This window comes from Lasioglossum baleicum, chromosome 3, assembly GCF_051020765.1.
Source record: "Lasioglossum baleicum chromosome 3, iyLasBale1, whole genome shotgun sequence".
Taxonomy (NCBI): Eukaryota; Metazoa; Arthropoda; class Insecta; order Hymenoptera; family Halictidae; genus Lasioglossum; species Lasioglossum baleicum.
The window spans coordinates 370,145-389,270 of record NC_134931.1 but is presented as its reverse complement, the minus strand read 5'-3'; the positions used below and the strand labels follow the sequence as shown (position 1 = coordinate 389,270).

The 19,126-nt window shown below is 34.1% G+C and overlaps 2 protein-coding genes across 3 annotated transcripts; one reads left to right on the top strand and one right to left on the bottom strand.

Moving 5' to 3' along the window:
* Window positions 1-819: 819 nt before the first annotated feature.
* Window positions 820-9,798, top strand: Mute (gon-4 like protein muscle wasted). 2 transcript variants are annotated; one of them, XR_013011887.1, is made up of 16 exons: window positions 820-1,211; window positions 1,272-1,715; window positions 1,802-2,095; window positions 2,172-2,443; window positions 2,515-2,693; window positions 2,760-2,959; window positions 3,051-3,362; window positions 3,435-3,627; window positions 3,688-3,813; window positions 3,967-4,650; window positions 4,741-4,897; window positions 4,989-5,544; window positions 5,643-5,871; window positions 5,961-6,683; window positions 6,770-6,891; window positions 6,982-9,798. XR_013011887.1 is itself a non-coding variant. In XM_076447533.1 (15 exons), coding segments are annotated over exons 1-15 (4,422 nt in total). In that variant the 5' UTR covers window positions 820-1,209; the 3' UTR covers window positions 6,821-9,798. The 2 variants fall into 2 exon arrangements, 1 of the variants encoding a protein (XP_076303648.1); XM_076447533.1 differs by having other exon boundaries at window positions 6,770-9,798.
* LOC143221890 (uncharacterized) lies at window positions 7,975-10,358 on the bottom strand. The gene is made up of 4 exons (XM_076447534.1): window positions 10,129-10,358; window positions 9,290-9,905; window positions 8,846-9,121; window positions 7,975-8,769 (listed from the first exon to the last, which is right to left on the bottom strand). The coding sequence occupies exons 1-4, from the start codon at window positions 10,177-10,179 to the stop codon at window positions 8,504-8,506; spliced, it is 1,209 nt and encodes a 402-aa protein (XP_076303649.1). The 5' UTR covers window positions 10,180-10,358; the 3' UTR covers window positions 7,975-8,503.
* Between the last annotated feature and the right edge of the window lie 8,768 nt (window positions 10,359-19,126).

Sequence of the window (19,126 nt, the reverse complement as noted above, 5' to 3'; positions counted from 1 at the left end):
TAATTGCAATTTTTATTTTTATTATGTTTATTGTGATTTTAATTGCAATTGTTATTTTTATTACACTTTTTATGTCAATTCCACACGCGTTCTTCTAATAAAGTTATTTATTAATATTAAATTTATTAGAATTATGTATTACCGCAACGAATTTTAGCAATTTCTAATACATGGTTATATCGCACGAAGCATCGGTTGAAGCTAGTTCTGATTTATGCCACAGGCTAGTAAAGGTTCTGTTTCATGCTAAAACATGCTGCTGCATGGTATGGTCGCTGTTTCGTGGAAAAAACGGGCTCTACTGTCGGTCTAGGAGCTGTTCCGTGCTAAGCGTGAGCGTGCCAGAAAGTGGTGGCAACTCAGACCCGGGCGTGAGCACTCTCTTATCCTCTCTGGTAACAATAAGTAAGCAGAAAAGGAGGAGAGGAAAAATCGACCAGTTTTGGTCGATTCTGGCGGCACTGCACGCGTTATTGACAGGTGACCGTGGATGGTTAAATATTTAATGAAATTGTTATTCAAGGGTTAAAAAAATTGGTGGGTGCCTACTGGAGAATCCTCTATATCTCTGTATTGTACAATAAAGATAATTTATTCATGCAAAATGAAAAATATTGGATATTCATTGCACCAGCAAATGATTCGTACCGCTTTTCCCATAAGACGCAATGTTAATTCCGGCACGAATTATTTGCGCTTCGTATACGTACTTACAGCGCCATCTAGCGGCAAAACGCTCAAACTGTTAGCCAAATGTTACCGGCAGGGCAAGTCCGTGTGGCGGATGTAGATATTATTATACCAGGCTATACCACTCTATTTATACTATACCTATACTATACTCTATACTCTCTATACTCTATATTATCTCTTATCTCTGATATTATATATCATTGTCAAAAATAGATTATATAGCGAAAGAATAGCAATAAATTTGAATAACACAGATGCAAGCTCTGCGAAATGTAATGTAAATGTGATGCATAAAATAGAAATTTATATAAATAGCCAATTATTATCTATTTGTTTAACCTGTTATAACCTGTCAATTAAAATAATAATACAATAATTATGTAGGCATATTCTAATTGTACTTTAAGTGAAACATTTGAAAGATATTAAAAAGACATACATTGAATTCCATATAATGAAAAGTCCGTTCATATATGTTCGTGGGATACGTAAAAGAAAACTTGTGATAACAAAAAAATGTAAGTTGTATATTTAAATGTAAAGTGTATATTTTATTTATTTATTTATTTATTTTATAGGGAGGAATCTTCAGGGCAAACTACTATTAAAGACGTAGCTAGTCCTGCTCCATCTTCGATTTCTGTAAATGACACTAAAAAGAAGTGTAACCTATCGTTTTCTTTTAATTTTGACTTTGACGACGTTAACAGCGATGTGTCCTCTGATTCTGAGACCGCAGACTTGCAAATTGATGTTTCCGAAGTTGATAATTACGAACCGCCGAATAAACACAAAAGAGATGCCGTCGAAGAAACTTCTTCGGTCATTAATGAAATGGAAGAAGAAATTGAAAGGCAACTTGATGCTAAAGCAGCAAAAACTAACTTAACAGCCACAAATGTAAAAAACATCATAAAACATGTTATCACCAACGAACATGTAATGGCTATGGTTAAAAATCGTCTTCAGGACACAGAAGACGATATACTATTTGAACCTAAATTGACCAGGGCGAAAGCAAAGTATGACATTGCGAAATACATTCCACATAAGTTTGCTGACTATTTTAGAATAATGAATTTAATAGAAATATAACATTTCTCTGTAGAGAATTAGCAGCGGCGCAAGTTAATATACCATGGCCAATTACACGAGTAAAAAAATCTACGTCGGAAGTACAAGTATTAATCGAAGAAGAGCTACCGGATGATTCCTCCGACGAAGAGTATAATCCAGAACAAGATAAGCAAAGCGACGACGAGAGAGAAGCGGAAATATCTACGAACAGCGATATAGATTCGCAATCCTTGACACCAACAAATAATTGTGATTCAATATCGGTTGAGCAACCTAAATCACAAAAAATTCAATACGATCCAGAAGGCATTTTTAAAATTCCAGAGTAATACAATTTATGCAATATATATATATGTAGTATCATGAAATTATTGTAATTAATTGTAAGCAATATTTTTCAGTATTCCTCATGTACCTACAGAAGAGGAAAGTATCGGTCAAAGAACACGTTCGAAACTTTGTTTGAGCGAAACACCTTTGGAACAAATTGAACAAGCATTCATACCGCCGGATATAACAACTGATATGTACGACTGGGACTGTGAGATCGACGAAGATTGGGACAATTTTTTAAAAGAATTTACCCAACCATTAACTCAGGAGCCTGTAGTCGAGGATGATCCAGAAGCAGATCCAGAATATAATATTTTAGAAGATGAAGAAACAGAATTTCGTATGTGTACTTAATATTTTAGGCTTTTTAATTCGCGTTCGGATTACCGAAAATAAATTATTTATTTGCAGTGGACAAAGAAGAATTGAGAGCTGACAAAGCTGTGAAAGTCACTCGTAAAGAATTGAATAATTTAATCGCAGAATTATTTGAATTTACCGATACATTTTCGAAACAAAAAGAACAAGAAATTTCGAAAAAGAGAAGATCTCCTGAAAATTTAAATTTAAATAATGAAAATAATTCTATGGTAAGGAGATAATCTTGTAATCATATTTACACGTTTTTAAACAAAATATTCAATTTTATCTTTCAGGATTGCTCTGTAACAGATTTACTGCCCGTTTACAAAGAACCAGAGGTTCCTGAATTAATGAACGCTAACCAAAGACAATTATTAGCAGTTCAAATGTGCCAACATGTTCAATTAATGGTGCAACATTTTGCTATGACCTATAGACATCCGGACCTACATTTTCAATCGAAAAGTTGCAAAGAAAATTTAATGAGTATAAGGTTAGTTTGTTATTACACAGTTTACAAATTATGTATAAATATAGAATATAGAATGAGCAGTAACTGAAATTTTCTGTGGCATTTACATCAGGAATTTAAGTAACGGTCCTAATTCTGCATTTAATGCAGCAAATTTGCCAGATGCTTTAAAACTGGTATCCGATTGGGAAAACAAATTTTTGGATAATCAATTTTCCGAGGATTTCGAGAAGACTGCCTTGGACGAAAATACAGTGAACGAGATATATTCTTCAAACAGATGGAAATACGTCCCGAAGTTCCATCCAGAATTAAAGAAATTATTCATGGAAAGTAAAGCATTAATGTATCCACAACTTTTACCCGAATTACCTTTCAAGAGTGATTTAAAAGTGCGTGGCCCGTATCTGAAATCTGAAAATTCGTAAGTAGATAAATTTTCTTATTTTTGTACTATATTTCAATTCATTAACGTTTCTTTATTTTTTTTGTTTAGTTTAATCGCTCTGGGTCTTGAACAATTTGTTCCTTTTGTTGCATCGAAACCAAGAAAGTTCAAACATAAAAATCTGGTACTAATGGATTCATTGCAATTAATCATTCAATACTTATTACCATGTAAAGATCCCCATGGATTATATCGTTACATTCAAAGACGTAGACGTGCAAAAGATGGCAATCCGATAAGGGTATGTACTGTGCATGTAAACTTAAATTAAAAGTACTGCAATAAACTATTGTTTTTTCAGCATTACTTTGAAAAAGGCTTTGCTCCTAGAACAATACATTATATACCACAAGAATGTGATCTTAAACCGCTAAAGGAACAACCGATAGAATCTTTACCTACAGAGTGGCAGAATTATCTTAACAGTGTATGTTTATTTAAATTTATTATAATATCTTCATCTAAATAAATCTAAATGATATATTTAATATGTAATATATTTAGACACGATCTGAAAAATTTTGAAAATTAGACGGTGTTGATAAATCTATTATTTGATCATTTAAAATTATTCACACAGACAAAACAGAAAATTGATGCCTTAAAGAGAAAACACATATTAAACTCGTATAATGATCTCATGAAAAAGGACGACTGTATGAATGGAATTGTTAAAGCTTGTACAACTGTTCCCATCATTCATCCCTTACGAAATCCTATTGTGAACATGTTTCCAAGGATATTACCTACGCCGACGAGAAAAAAGAATCCCCCCCCAAATAAGCAAACGACAAAAAATACTTTGTATTTGAATGGAAACGTTAATTCTGAAAATTCAGCAGAAGTATCTAGCAATGAGTCGAATACAAGGGGGGGATCGTGTAATTCTGATATAGTAAATACAGAACGGACATCGCAACGCACTGACCCATTGAAAAGTGAAATGTATGCGGAAGGGAAAGAAAAACCATTGGGAAAAAATGAAGAAGAAAAAGACAGTCAAAACGATGAAATTACGATTTCAACTACATCAAAGCATTCCAAATTTTCTAAAAAGGCTTCTGGAGTAGTGCAAGAATTGCCGCAATTAAGAAGGACTACGCCTAGATTAGCAAAGACAAGAAGCGCTCAAAACATGAAGTTGATGGCACAAGTTCTAGGACCAAAAGGATTATCTTCTAGTTGCAATACTTTAAAATCTAGAGAAAAGAGTGATATGAATGATAAAAATTTTGAGAAAACAACACAATCCTTACCGAAACTTGTAAGTAATGCTAACAACATATTCATAAAAAACATATCGTACAGCGAAGCTCATATTTTCAATTCGTTTTTAATTTCTTTCTTATTCTAGGATAACGAAGATGAAATAGCAGAACTGATGTTGGCAAGTACAACTATTAAAAAGGATTCAATTAGCAGAAAGAAAGCTAAAGAAGCTAGAGAGATAGAAAATATTAAAAGGCTCTTAGAATCCGAAAGTCCGCTAAACGAAGAAGAAAGGGGATCAAGTATTTCTATTCCAATTAATTCTCTTAATAATCTTATTAAATCACTTAATTATTCATAGTTAATTAAACATGCTTGTTTCTTGTTGCACAGAATTTGCAGCATCGTATCTTCAGAAGTTGCATTTAACATTGGAGTCCACTAGTCCCGATGTATTTCGATCCGTCGTAAAATTATACTTGGATTATTATGAGAAATTAGATAGCATTAATCAAATGGAGAGCGAATTATCCTTCTCTAATGAGCCTGGAGTTCCGCAAAATGAAAAAATTATGGAACAAACAACAAGGGATAAAGATGCCATAGCTATTAATTTATATCAGGATGTGTGCGAGAAGTTACACGAATATCCTGAACTTTGTACAGACTTTTTGTTATTTTTGAAACCACATCAAGCAGCGATACTGGATAAATCAGTTGAATATATAATGCTTCAAAAGATGAGCGAATTTATTAATGTCGCACAAATATTTTTCACTAAACAACCTTCTCGAATAGCAAAAATGATGCAAGCTATTACGCAACTTTCATCTGATCCTCAGACCACGTTAGAGCATGTTCATTCGATTATGTCCCCTATACTTAAGGGACACCCATTAGTCATGGATTTATTTTTACAAGTATTACCTACCGCTAAACCACCTGAAAGGTAATATTTACAATATATATATATATATATGTACAAGAATTAATACTACACTTAAGGTATTTTCCTGATACATTATATGTGTGTATCTTCTTCTGCAGTTTATTTGCGTCGCATATGTTTGAAAATTTTACATGTCCTGTGGGGCCGCATGATAAGAACAAAGTGTATACCGAAGATGCACCAGAATTATATGAAAATATTGATCTGCCACTATCGGGTACCCAAGAAGATCCCTACGGTGGAGAAAATTGCAGATGTAACTGTCACAACGAAGACGATTCTATTTGTAAAAGTATTTCTGAACATTGTGTCTCTTGTGGAACGAGGGTAAGAAATTTTTATTATTTTTTAGCCGCTTTTATTAACTACGTATTGCATTAGAACGGATCGAAAACAATACAAAATTCTTTCCACAGTTTCTGAATGGAAAGATTTATCTTCAAACATCCGAAGGCCTAAGACCTGCTAAAATTATTTTCCCTGGTGCCGATGAAGAAAAATTAGAAAATATAGCTCGCGTATCTTTAAAAACAGCAGATAAATTTGTTTCTCCTATTCCGTCCAGATCACGGAGAAAATCATCGAAGAACGAGTCCAATTCTGACGAACAATATCAGAAAGCTTGTATGTCGAAAAGTTCGCCTGTTAAAGATAACGAGGAGATAGGGAAAGTAATGGTAAAACCTAAAAGAAATATAAAATCTCCACCAAAAACAGATAAAAAACGAGGTTTGAAAAGGTTGGAAAATGCAGACCGAATAGACGTAAACGCGAAACGTGCACGAATAACAACACAGTGTAAAGGCAAAAAAGAAAAAAAAGTCGATAAACAACAAACAAAATTGGAATGTATAGATTCGCGTGTTAATCATGGAAAATTGGACGAAGCATCTAGCACAAATGCAGTTATAGAAATAAAAAAGAAAGTTTTATCAGATGGGGGGGGAGAAGGCGAAATATCAAATGATAGCGCAAACAAAACGGACTCATCCGAAGATGTTAAAATCTCGAACACAAATGTAAATATTAATCTGTGGACACGACAAGAAGATATGATTCTTCTACAAGCTATTAAAAAAGAATATTCTGATAACTCACTTGTTATCGTCAGTAAAACATTGGATCGTACAGTTGAACAAGTAAGAGTTTTCGTGTTATTTTTCTTTTTTTTTTTATCTATTTTCAATATATACTCTATAATATAATTACTATAACTCTGATGCAGGTTAAAGAAAGATGTGAAACACTTTTGACATTATTACAAAAGATGATGTAACTGTATAGTTCACAAGAAATGCATTTTCTCGAGCATATTGTTCTCTATACGTATATACTGGTTAAATGCAGGTAAATGAATTTCCTCTCACATAGAATATTTTGTTAACATGCATTTACATGATAATATAATATATAAATTAATTTTATATACTTCTACAGACTACTTTAAAATATTGAAGCCGGAATTTTGATTATAGAATTCAAATAAGAATGTGAATTTAAAACAAAAACCGGATTAAATATTCAGAATGTTTTGTCAAATTCGTACTGTACTTTTAAATAAAATAAAATAAAATATACGGAAACTTTCAGACTTCAGTCTTACGATTAGTTACAAGTTACGGTATCTGAATTTAATCAATTAATTATGTTGAATAGATTACGTTCCGAGAGATTATATTTTTGTTCCAAACAGATAAAATCATTTTCTAAGGTTTTACAAAAAGAAAATTTAATTTTACGGCAATTTACACCCACAAAAAACTTATTTTACACATATAGTAGTATTGTTACATACTGAAATAATTAACTTTCATGCGGAATACTGAATAAAATTCTGATTACGAGATAATTCATTTAATACATTATACAAAGTACAAATAGTTTAATGTTTATTTTTATAGTGACTTTTATGTACATAAACAATCTTCAACAATGAAAATTCCATAAAAATTACACAGCAGAAATATTTCTGTTTTACGTTCTCGCAATTATTATGAAATTTCATACTTGTTACGTCTCTTACATTCTTTTATATGTATCTTAACAACAAAAGATAAAATGTGTTAAATAAAACTTTGAAAAAGTATAGCTACCCTGGAATGAATTAAGCCAAACCGAATGCATCTGTGTTCGAGAGACAAAAGAGTATGACATATACATAGATTTTCGATTTTCTGTTCCAAATAATCATAGCGGAGGTTCTTAACTCTAATTAGGTTCTCGTAGACTCTCACAGATACCACAGATACGATTGAGTATAGTGTATATAGTATAGCATGTAACATAACTAACATAAAAAATTCTTATTGTTGAGATACATGGGTGTAAATGATGTATGCTTTGGAAAAATGATCTCTACCTTCCACTAATATTGCAATTGCTAAACTGCAAATTTTATGCGCTTCTACCAAAAATGACCAAGTCAAATAATTTTGTATGTACTGTCAATTAGCCACACAGCATGAAACCATTTGCAATGTAAACTGTTGGGATAATTTTGATAAAGGAACACAGTTACATATGTTCATGATTTATGTTTATGACTAACATTGCATGAACATTTTATTATTTGGATTATCTATCAATCATGTCTTCCTTATTCGCGACCCAGTTTTCTCTTTAGGGTCAATTCATTGCAGGAAGCCTATACAAAAATATTCCTTGTCTCCGAAAATGTAAGAAAATGACACAGCACGTTACCATAGCATGTACACTTGATAAATTATTTTATCACAATATGGAACGTCGTTGCAATTAATCGATCATTCTTTGATCACATTTGATATTTCTGTATAGTATATTGTAAGCAAACATACAAACTATGTGTAAAGTGTATTCACGTATGTATGTGTATTTTGTGTGTGTATGTCGCATGCGCGTGTGTATGTATGATTATTTTGCAAATATTAGAATTTCATTTTGTACAAGTCATCTGCACATATAAAAAAAATAATAAATTTTAAAGTACTTCCATGCTATCTACATCGATACCAATATCAAGGAAATCTTCTTCGTAGTCTTGAATATGCCTTTGTACAAGCGAATGTTCAGAATGATCTGGATCATCTGTTACGGGACTAGGTGGTGGATTAGTCACCGTACGATCAGAATCTATAGGCATCCTTTCCATGCCTTCGCCGCGTCTTAATCTTGCTTCTTCAGCTATTTCTTTCGTAGAAAGTTCTGCCTTTGTTAAAAGAGCGGGCAGATCTTTTTCAGAACCGTCTGTATGGAAAGTAATTTTGTTATATCATGTTTTTTTTTTCAAATAATAATCGTAAACACGAAACAATATACTTGCTTTCTAAACATTTAATTAATTCTTGCGCCTTTTGCCTCCTAGCACTGGCATCTGCCTTTTTTTGATCAGCAATTTCCTTTTTACATTGGGAAAAGATTTCTCTTATTTTTTCCTGTGGAATATGCTCATCATTTTTGACTAGCCATAAATAAACTCCACCCGCGGTTCTTCTTCGAGAACCTTTTATCGTTAACAGTCCACCTTCTTCTTCAATTTTTCTTGTTTTTTGAAAAAACTCAATAGCTTTCTCTTTACCAATTACTGTCACGATTCTGTCTATGAACAATACGTACATTTCAATTACTTGAACTGTATATATATAAAACCAAATAAAATTAATTTTTCTATAAAAAATTATTATCGCAGTATTCTTACAAAATAATAACGAAAACAAATTTTGTGCATTTATAAACTTTCGAGGTAATAATACGCGAATACTCTTACCTATAAGAGCTTTCTGCCTCTCGTTAAGTTTCTCTGCAATATCCGTAGCCACATCCGTATCAGTGGATTCGACTGTTGTACTTAGATCTGCTACTTTCCGTACAGCTCCTTTTTGTTTATCCACATCCATCGCGTTGCGTCTCTTCCCTAATCTTAGCTTAACGTTACTTCTGTCTGAATTTGTTCTTTTATTTGTTAATCTCTTTTCAGTTTCCTTCTCATCTTCTGAACTATTGTTGTCCTGTTGTTCTTTATTCCAGCTACCATTTACAGAGTAATGATGTGGAACAGTGTAATTTTCGACATTACGCTCTTGGTAGCGCTTCTTTGTCACACCGCATAATACTAAATCCTCTGTCAGAGAATCCTCTTGCACTTGAGTGCACCAAATTCTGTACTTATTAGTTTTGTTTTCCCAGTCTTTCGTCGAGTACCTTGATCGTTTTAATTTTAACTTGGGTTTTTTACTCCTGACATGTCTTGAATCTGAATCAGAGTCGCTTTCAGAATCTACAGAATCATCGGATTCATCATTGTATCGTATCTTTGGGGGTTCCTCTTTATTTGAGGCTGCAGGAGGTCTTTTTAAAACGTTGTACGTTTCAATATCACTTGCCTAAATCAAAATATATTACGGAATAGTTAACAAGTAAATTTCGTTGTAAAAGATATTTTATTCGAAAAGGGTTGCGAGCAGAATTTATCATTATATTAACTTAGGATACGTGAAAATATTTTTTCAATTTATGTTTAAATAGACTTGAACGTTTCAGTTTAATTTCATCTTGACTGAAAGAGGTTAGATTCTTGTCATATTATAGAATTATGATATAACCGACCTCATCATCGATAACTTCGCCGTCCTCGAGATCTAAAGGTTCCGCTTCCATATTTTTCTTTCCCAACACACTGACAATTTCTTCAATGAAGAAATATCAACTAGAATAAGCAACAATTATTGAACAACTTTGACTTCCACTAAATAAGTTTGTTCGGCCTACGGTTTTACTTTTACCCACAACTGCCGAACTGCCCACATCACATGAATACAGGGAACTCTTATAGAAATGAAACTTTCATGTATTTCTAACGTTTCTCGACAATCAATTTGCGCTTGCGTACGAAAATAGTGTTTCTTGAATATATATAGCTGTGTGTGGCTGTGGTCAGAGAGTATATGAGAGTGCTCACGCCCGGGTTTTGGCCGTGCCCATATAGTGCTGCCCCCTAGTCTAGTACTGGATCAGCTCCTACATCATCTTTAGCATGGACAAGATCCTACATCATCTTTAGCATGGACAAGATCCTACATCATCTTTAGCATGGACAAGATCCTACATCATCTTTAGCCTAGAACAGATCCTACATCATCTTTAGCCTGGATCAGATCCTACATCATCTTTAGCCTGGATCAGATCCTACATCATCTTTAGCCTAGAACAGATCCTACATCATCTTTAGCCTGGATCAGATCCTACATCATCTTTAGACTGGATCAGATCGTACATCATCATTGGCCAGGATTAGGACATACAGTTTATATTGTTTTATATCAAATATGTAACTAATATACAAATCTCTAATAATATAAATTATATTCATAGAAGTATTTTAATTTTTCCCGAGCCTTTGTTGCAAACTCTAGTTTTAAAAAATAGAAAAGCCGGAAGATTTCGAAGAAACACAGATTTTATATCGAAGTTTAAAAGCCACCATCTTGGAAATTAATTTAATGATGAAATACTTACTGTCATCAATACTGTCTCCAATTTTTTTCATATTTTTAGGCACAGTTATTATTAATTAAACCAAATTGAAAACCAATTTTTTCTACGAAAATTTAGAAGAATAACTTTATTTAGGGTTACCCTGAAATTTTCAGAATATGTTTAATTGACACAAATCTATAAAACGTATTTTTTAAATTTTAAGTATACAGGCCCGGGTGATTCACGCAATTGTTACAAGTCATAACTCGGTTATTATTGCATTTACAAAAAAATGCAAAAGGAGAAAGATAAATGGTTCGAAGAAAACTACATCTGTAGGTCTTTAACTTTTTTTGGATGCAGCAGTGCATGTGCAATTAACAATTGCATCATTTCTTTATATAGAAATGCATATTGTTTTTTACACAGATCGATTCTTCTGTTCATTCTACGTAAAAAATGATTGGGGTACACATGGCAAAAAATTATTAGATCTCGAGATATTTTCAAAAAATGTCTTTATTGAAGAAGATGCTCAAACGCTTCTCCATTACATTCTAATATTCTATATTAGTTATTTTGTTTTCTGGTTCGAAAAAAACGTCGACGTTACAAACTTGAAAGGGTGGTTTCTCAAGATAAAAGTCTGCTCTATCGCGTGGTATAATTCGATTTTCCGCTGGACCCTAATTTTTTGAGATAAATTGAAAAATATCCTCAAAAATTGGTGCAAAAGTAGTGTCTCTCCGTCTTTAATCATTGTTTAAACATGTTTAAACAATCATAATGTATTAATATGGATATCACTGTATTCGGGAAAGTCTACAGAATCTTTTGCTGTAAAGAACAATTCAATATCTTTTATAATAACCACAATATTTGTTTAAAGTTGAAAAATATGTTTTTTTTCAAAGCCATGTTTTTCAAAAACTGTGCGTATAGGAGAAAAATTAAGGACAGATTCGGAATCAGCGCAAAAAACTCTATAAGAAGGACCCAACAGTATATTGAAAACAAATTTGGTGTTGGACAGTGTAATCGGTTCTCCAGAACCGTTAGGCCTGTTGCACAGTCGAGCGCAATTTTCCGGTCTCAAATACGTTCTAAAATTCTAAAAAAAATGTTACATATTTTGGATCCTAAGACGCATTTTATAGAATTTTTTCAGATTTTTTGGTTGCAAACTGTAGTCGTAAACAATGAAAAACCCCCAAAAATCGGAAAAATGCAGATTTCTAGAAAATACGAAAACATGCTATTCTACTGTTTGGTTCCTTGATAAAGTACTACAGCAGGCAGTGTCGTCAAGTTTTTTCAGATTTTTTTTATTGTGGGACATCATTGTCAAAATTTTTTCGACGTTTCTGCTGTGAGGACGAAAGTTATACTTACTGATTTTACCGCGGGTGTATATTAAGTAATTTTTAACGTTATTACATTTTACATTATTATTACATGTTATTATACATTACAAAATGCAATTGTTTGACCTAAGAAATGCGATTTAATAGAAAGAAGAATTGTGTTCTGTGCGATATATGTACATACTGTGACTCGCAAAAATTTTCGGACGCTCTAAAAATGATAACTTCTTTAATATTGTACTATACGATTTGAACTTTTTGGGAAGCTAGAACAATTAGTTTAGTACAGGATGTGAAAATAATTTTTTCAAAAATAGCAACTGATCGGAATTGTAGAAAAAATGAGAGACACTTGGGGAAACTAAAACACCTGGCAGAAGACTGTGAAGGGGTAGAAAAAATTAACATAAGTATAGAAAAGATAGTACAGGAGAAAAGAGTGGGAGAAATTGTAGAATGGGTTAGGAGTATAGAGAAAAAAGGAAAGAATTAATCACAAGAGATAATCAAGAGAGAGGCGGGATTAGCGGGGAGACATTGGGATTGGGATAGATCAACATAGACAATAAGGTATTTGATGTGGCATGCGATATGGATGGATGGGTGGAGGAACGGATGAATGGATAAATAGAGGGATGAATGGCTTCGAGAATTATAATCCAAGTCCAATTTCTGGGCCACGAGGCTGAAATAAATAAATAAATACGTATTTACTTACTTACTAAAAGTTGCATTTTACAACATCTTTATATGGGCCTACATTGAAAATTTAAAAAATACGTTTTATAGATATGTGTCAATTAAACATATTCTGAAAATTTCGTCAAAATCGGTCAACGTTGCAATAAGCTACAAACGTTTTAATATAAAATAATAATTCTTAAAAAATATTGTGTTATTTTACATCGATATACCCGACCCGACCCGTATCATGTTACAATGTTTCACTCCACTCCGCGGCAACCGAAGCCCTCGAGCTTCACTTCCCTTTTTTCCGTTCGTCATCATAGAATAGTGTTTCCTGAAAATAATGTCTCTGGCCAGACTCGAGTTTTCGACATTTATAGCAAGCTTGCTATAATCGTATTTTATTTGTCAAAATTTAGTTTTTCATTTAAAATATTTTGTTGTTAAAACTCATTAATAGTTTTAAATAGTACTTGAAATATTTAAAATGATACTGAAATATTGGAATATTACAATTTGGAATGAAGGTTCTAGCCGGACGAGGTAGTCCTTCGAATTATTAAAACAGCCGTTGCGCCATTCAATTTTCGGTCAATTTTTCCTATTTACTTGCATTAATTTAATCATATAACTGCATTTAATTGAAATTGATATTTGAGATTTTTTCCCGATTTTTTGGTTCAAAATGTTAATTACACAAACTGAAAAACACGCAAAAATTAGACAAATGCAGATTTTTTAGAGAAACTGAAAAATAGCATTGATCATATTTTTAGACTAGCAACATACCAGAACTTTTTTAACGACAGCGCGTAAACGACAAAGAGGGACTTTTCAATGACTCCAAGAAAAATGAAAAACTTAATGACTCCGAGAAAAATAAAGAACTTAATGACTCTGAAGAAAATGAAAAATTGAATGACTCCAAGAAAAATGGAAACTTCAATGACTCTATGAAAAAACTTGACGACACTGAAGAAAATGAAAAATTTAATAACTCCAAGAAAAATGGAAAACTTAATGACTCCGAGAAAAATAAAGAACTTACTGACTCTGAGGAAAATGAAAAATTTAATAACTCTCAGTTAATAAGCTGTCTTCAATGCCTCTTTAAAATGCAATTAATCATGTAGGGATTGATCAGGTGTTTCTCGCTATATTAAAAAATATTTACAAATCCTTTGACAAATTCTGCTTTGTGGCGTCAGGATACTGCTTTCCATCACAGTTTGTATAGTATACATATATTATTTCTCCTCTTTGTTTCTAGATAAAATTTTATTATGATCCTCCATTAGTTTAACGCCCCGTTCAGCGGTATCATTGACCACCTTCAGTCCATGTTTCAGTCAGACTACTTATTATTCATAATAACTTCTTTTTCCGATATTAGAACTATTCTTACCACGTTTTTATTAGCTCGCTTTCTTGTTCTTTTGTAGATTGGAGCGTATTAATGAATTTATTTATATGTAATATCTCTGCCAGTTATGTATATATGAAAAAACTCTTCAAACAAAAGTTGTAGTATATAAGGAGGTGGATATAGTATCAAAGGAAAAAAATTTTTTCAAAGTCATTATTTAAAGTTTTCAAGGTCACGGATGTTTTTTCTATCAACAACTGTTTATGCTATATATGGATTCTTAAAGAGAAAAAAGACAAATTCAACGATATATCATAACGTCTATTTATGTCAAGATTTAAAAAATTCCCATTTTCCATTAAAAACTCATTTTCCCATTATTCAAACGGCCCCAAAATTTTTCCAGACCATTTTCTCAACATTTGTCACAATTCTGGTTTACGGGACCAAAAAAATTTCATGGTCGAAAAATAAGGTCCACCCTAATGTTGCATATACGTAAATTACGAGAAGCAGTAAAGAGTGCTTAACGTCGAAGAAGAAAATCCGGGTAACTAAAACTTAATATGTACTACATTCCACGTTATTAGAATAATTGTAGTTTAATTATGATACATTTTATATCAACATTTTTTATTTACACCTGCTAGAAACGCCACTGTCTCGGAAGGAAATGGACATTCGAGAGAAGCAATGAAATTAGAGCATCATTGCGAAAAAAGATGAGTTTGCAATAACCTCAATATACATTTTATGAAATTCTATTATAATTATAGTTATGACTGTATTTTTTAATAAATAAACTTGTGTATGCTAGTATAAAATCAATTTATATATATTATACAATTTATTTTATTATTTGTTTGACAACTAATAAATCTACAAATTGTTTCATAAACTATATAAAAAATACTTCCTGCATTTTCGTATTCTCCAATCAGTCCAAATAAATACCATCAACCTGTTCTCGATCATATACCAATTTTTATTAATGCAATTATGACAGTAACAAAACGTTTCTATTTAAAATGAATACATATTTTGAACATAGTTTTTACATTTTTAATTTTTTGGAAGGTTAAAAAATGTAATTAAAAAAGTAATGAAAAATAAAAATTAAAAAAAAATCCCCGCTGCACGGGGACTCGAATGCTAGCTCCAGATTGCGATTCATACGCTCGACGGCTCGACAGCCGAATTTCAGTTTCGCTTCCGCCGTAAAGCAATAGAACATGGCAACATGGCAAGTGCTAAAAATAGATTGTGGCTGGCATAAGCGCACAAGCAGCGCACACGGATATAGTAAAGGTACGTTGGTGAGTGTAGCGCGCGGGCGCGTTGCTAACACGATACAGTGTTTTCTGCACCGACGAAATGCCGTCGGTGGCCTCTGGTGGCCTCCTGTTCCTCACTCCAGTCAGAATATATCCTAGAGGGCGTAAGAGAAATATTCGAGTGACACAGATGTCGTCAGATGTGCTAACAGTAAAGTGGGTTCTGTTTCTTGCTAAAGATGATGTAGGTTCTGTTCCATGCTAAAGATGATGTAGGAGCTGTTCCAGGCTAAACATGATGTGGAGACAAAAGCGGCACGGCCAAAACCCGGGCGTGAGCACTCTCATATACTCTCTGCTACTAAATTCAGTCGATAGTTTAAAAAATCAGTCGACTGAAAATAGTAGTTGTGTAGCGTGACCCGTTGATCACGCGAACATAGCCGCGAATAGCGCTACTGCCCTGTATGTTCCATTAATGGCGCCGAGAGGGAAATTTGAATATAAAACGTAATGTTTCAAAACCGTATATTTCATATACATATATTTTATTCAGGCACGATAGCTTAGGCTTAGAATAAGTAAGGGAAACAAGGGGCTTCCACAGAGATCCTTGACGAAACCAGATGGGCGAGACTAATCGAGGAATTTGGGTAAAGTCACGTAACCTCTTGGAGGAGTTCTCCAATTTCGCATAAAGAGACAGTCGAAGTCTAGAATCGGTCGAGGACAGGAAGTCGTAAATTCACAGTCAAGGACCTCTTGGGACTCCCTCGGACCTCTCTCTCGCTCGGTCCCACGACCCTTGTTTTGGCGGGCTTTCACCCTCGCGCGTACCCCACTCTCGTGCGCGCGCTATTGAGGCACCTCCACCACCAATCACCATCGAGCTGCAACCGAGGACGAGCCACCCGACGAATCAACGTCCAGCTGGAAGATCCGAATTTTCCTATTGGCTAAGGAAAAGGAACCTGGAAGGAGAAAACTTCAGGACGAGGAAAATACGAAGCAGATACACGAGGATACGAGCAGATTCTTGTCTGAGATCTTAGAGTCAACAACGTTTCACTATTAAATAAAGTCTATTTTTCGTTACATCTTCTTGCTAAGAGTTTGTTCTGAAAACCTTCCACGAGCAGAGTGCTTTAGCGCTCCACGGGCACCCGAACCCTATAAATTCCCTAATCCCACCACACTGCGACGTAACAGTTGAATACTATCGATTTAGTCGATAGTTTTTAGTCGATGGTGCCCATCACTAGCTGTGCGCAGTGCATACGGCGTACGGTAGGTACGGGCCTGAGGAGCTCCGCGGGACTACGGCCACCACGGGGAGCGAGACGCGCGGGCGGGAGAAGTAGGCGTCCACCGAGAATTCCCTAGCTTTGGCGCTATTTCTGCCCATGCCTGCATTACGACCACAACTAGAGATGGGATGAACTGCTCATTCCGAATCACTCGTGATTCGATTACGTTCGTTCTAAATCACGGTGTTTTTTCACAGTGATTCGTGATTTTTCGTGATCGCTTCTGATTGGTGGAGAGCATAGGAACATAACTGTTCTTGGTCACTCTATATAGAAGTCTATATTCTCGGGACATGTTACATAATAAAAAATAAAAACAAAAATATATACAGGGTGTCTCAAAATTAGGTCCGGAGCCGAAAATGGGAGGTTCCTGAGATCATTTCAAGCGACATTTTCCTTTGAAAAAATGTCGTCCGCGGCTTTGTTAACGAGTTATTAACGAAAAACACGGACCAATCAGAGCGCGAGCTAGACGCGTGCAGCCCGGCGCGCCGGCAGCCGAGTGTCGGTGGCACGCCGCGATGTCGTAACGAACAAAAGTTTCTCGATGATGTGAATCCTCGCCAATTTCGACAAGCTTTGGATATGTTGTCAATACCATGGTTCTGAACAACATTTCCCTTTACAGTTTCTGTCGATCGGCTTTAGTTTACGACATTATTGTAAAAATTTGTAATTGTAAATCGATCGATGTACTATTTCCTATCCGATTTCGATAATATTTGGATATGTTGTCAAGACCATGATTCTGAACAACATTTCCCTTTACAGTTTCTGTCGATCGGCTTTAGTTTACGACATTATTGTAAAAATTTGTAATCGTAAATCGATCGATGTACTATTTCCTATCCGATTTCGATAATCTTTGGATATGTTGTCAAGACCATGATTCTGAACAACATTTCCCTTGACGGTTTTTGTCGGTCGCCTTTAGTTTACGATATTATTGTAAAAATTTGTAATTGTAAATCGATCGATGTACATACTATCTCCTCGCCGATGTCGATGAGCTTCATTTCAAAGGAAAAAGATATTTAAAACATCGAATTTATAACATATTTCAAAGTCATCGAAATCGGTGAGGACCCACATCATCGGCAACTTTACCCGAACGATAGAAGAAGCACAAACTTATTGAATTAAAAACTCACTTATTCAGCCGTAAATCCATTTGACTACCACATACAACCACCACACTTTTACATAATCTTCGAATCGGTGTTTTCGAGAATCATATGATTCTCGAAAAATCAATGCCATATGATTCTCGAAAAATCAATATCTCCTTGGGAACGATTTCATTTGTTTTAAACGACGCCTTCATCGAATACATTGTATGCTGGAAGAGCACAGTTTCGCGCGGCATCGCGAAGAGCATCGAACTCTTTCCGCGTCGGAGTAAGTAATTTCGTTCGATATCGATACGAGTTATAAAAGTGTGCTACGAGTTCAACAATTATGTAAAAGTGTGATGGTTATATGTGGTAGTCAAATGGATTTACGGCTGAATAAGTGAGTTTTTAATTCAATAAGTTTGTGCTTCTTCTATCGTTCGGGTAGAGTTGCCGATGATGTGGGTCCTCACCGATTTCGATGACTTTGAAATATGTTATAAATTCGATGTTTTAAATATCTTTTTCCTTTGAAATAAAGCTCATCGAAATCGGCGAGGAGATAGTATGTACATCGATCGATTTACAATTACAAATTTTTACAATAATATCGTAAACTAAAGCCGACCGACGAAAACCGTCAAGGGAAATGTTGTTCAGAATCATGGTCTTGACTACATATCCAAAGCTTATCGAAATCGGACAGGAAATAGTACATCGATCGATTTACGATTACAAATTTTTGCAATAATATCGTAAACTAAAGCCGATCGTCAGAAACTGTAAAGGGAAATGTTGTTCAGAATCATGGTATTGACAACATATCCAAAGATTATCGAAATCGGATAGGAAATAGTACATCGATCGATTTACAATTACAAATTTTTACAATAATATCGTAAACTAAAGCCGATCGACAGAAACTGTAAAGGGAAATGTTGTTCAGAATCATGGTATTGACAACATATCCAAAGCTTATCGAAATTGGCGAGGATTCACATCATCGAGAAACTTT

Bases quoted from the DNA above. Each gene is read 5' to 3' on its own strand.
- Mute (XM_076447533.1), top strand. The intron at 2,096-2,171 runs GTAATACAATTT...AATATTTTTCAG, and splicing joins GGCATTTTTAAAATTCCAGA to TATTCCTCATGTACCTACAG. The intron at 4,651-4,740 runs GTAAGTAATGCT...TTCTTATTCTAG, and splicing joins CACAATCCTTACCGAAACTT to GATAACGAAGATGAAATAGC.
- LOC143221890 (XM_076447534.1), bottom strand. From the start codon at position 10,179: ATGGAAGCGGAACCTTTAGATCTCGAGGACGGCGAAGTTATCGATGAT. The intron at 9,122-9,289 runs GTAAGAGTATTC...TATTGTTCATAG, and splicing joins GAGGCAGAAAGCTCTTATAG to ACAGAATCGTGACAGTAATT. The intron at 8,770-8,845 runs GCAAGTATATTG...CTTTCCATACAG, and splicing joins ATTAATTAAATGTTTAGAAA to ACGGTTCTGAAAAAGATCTG.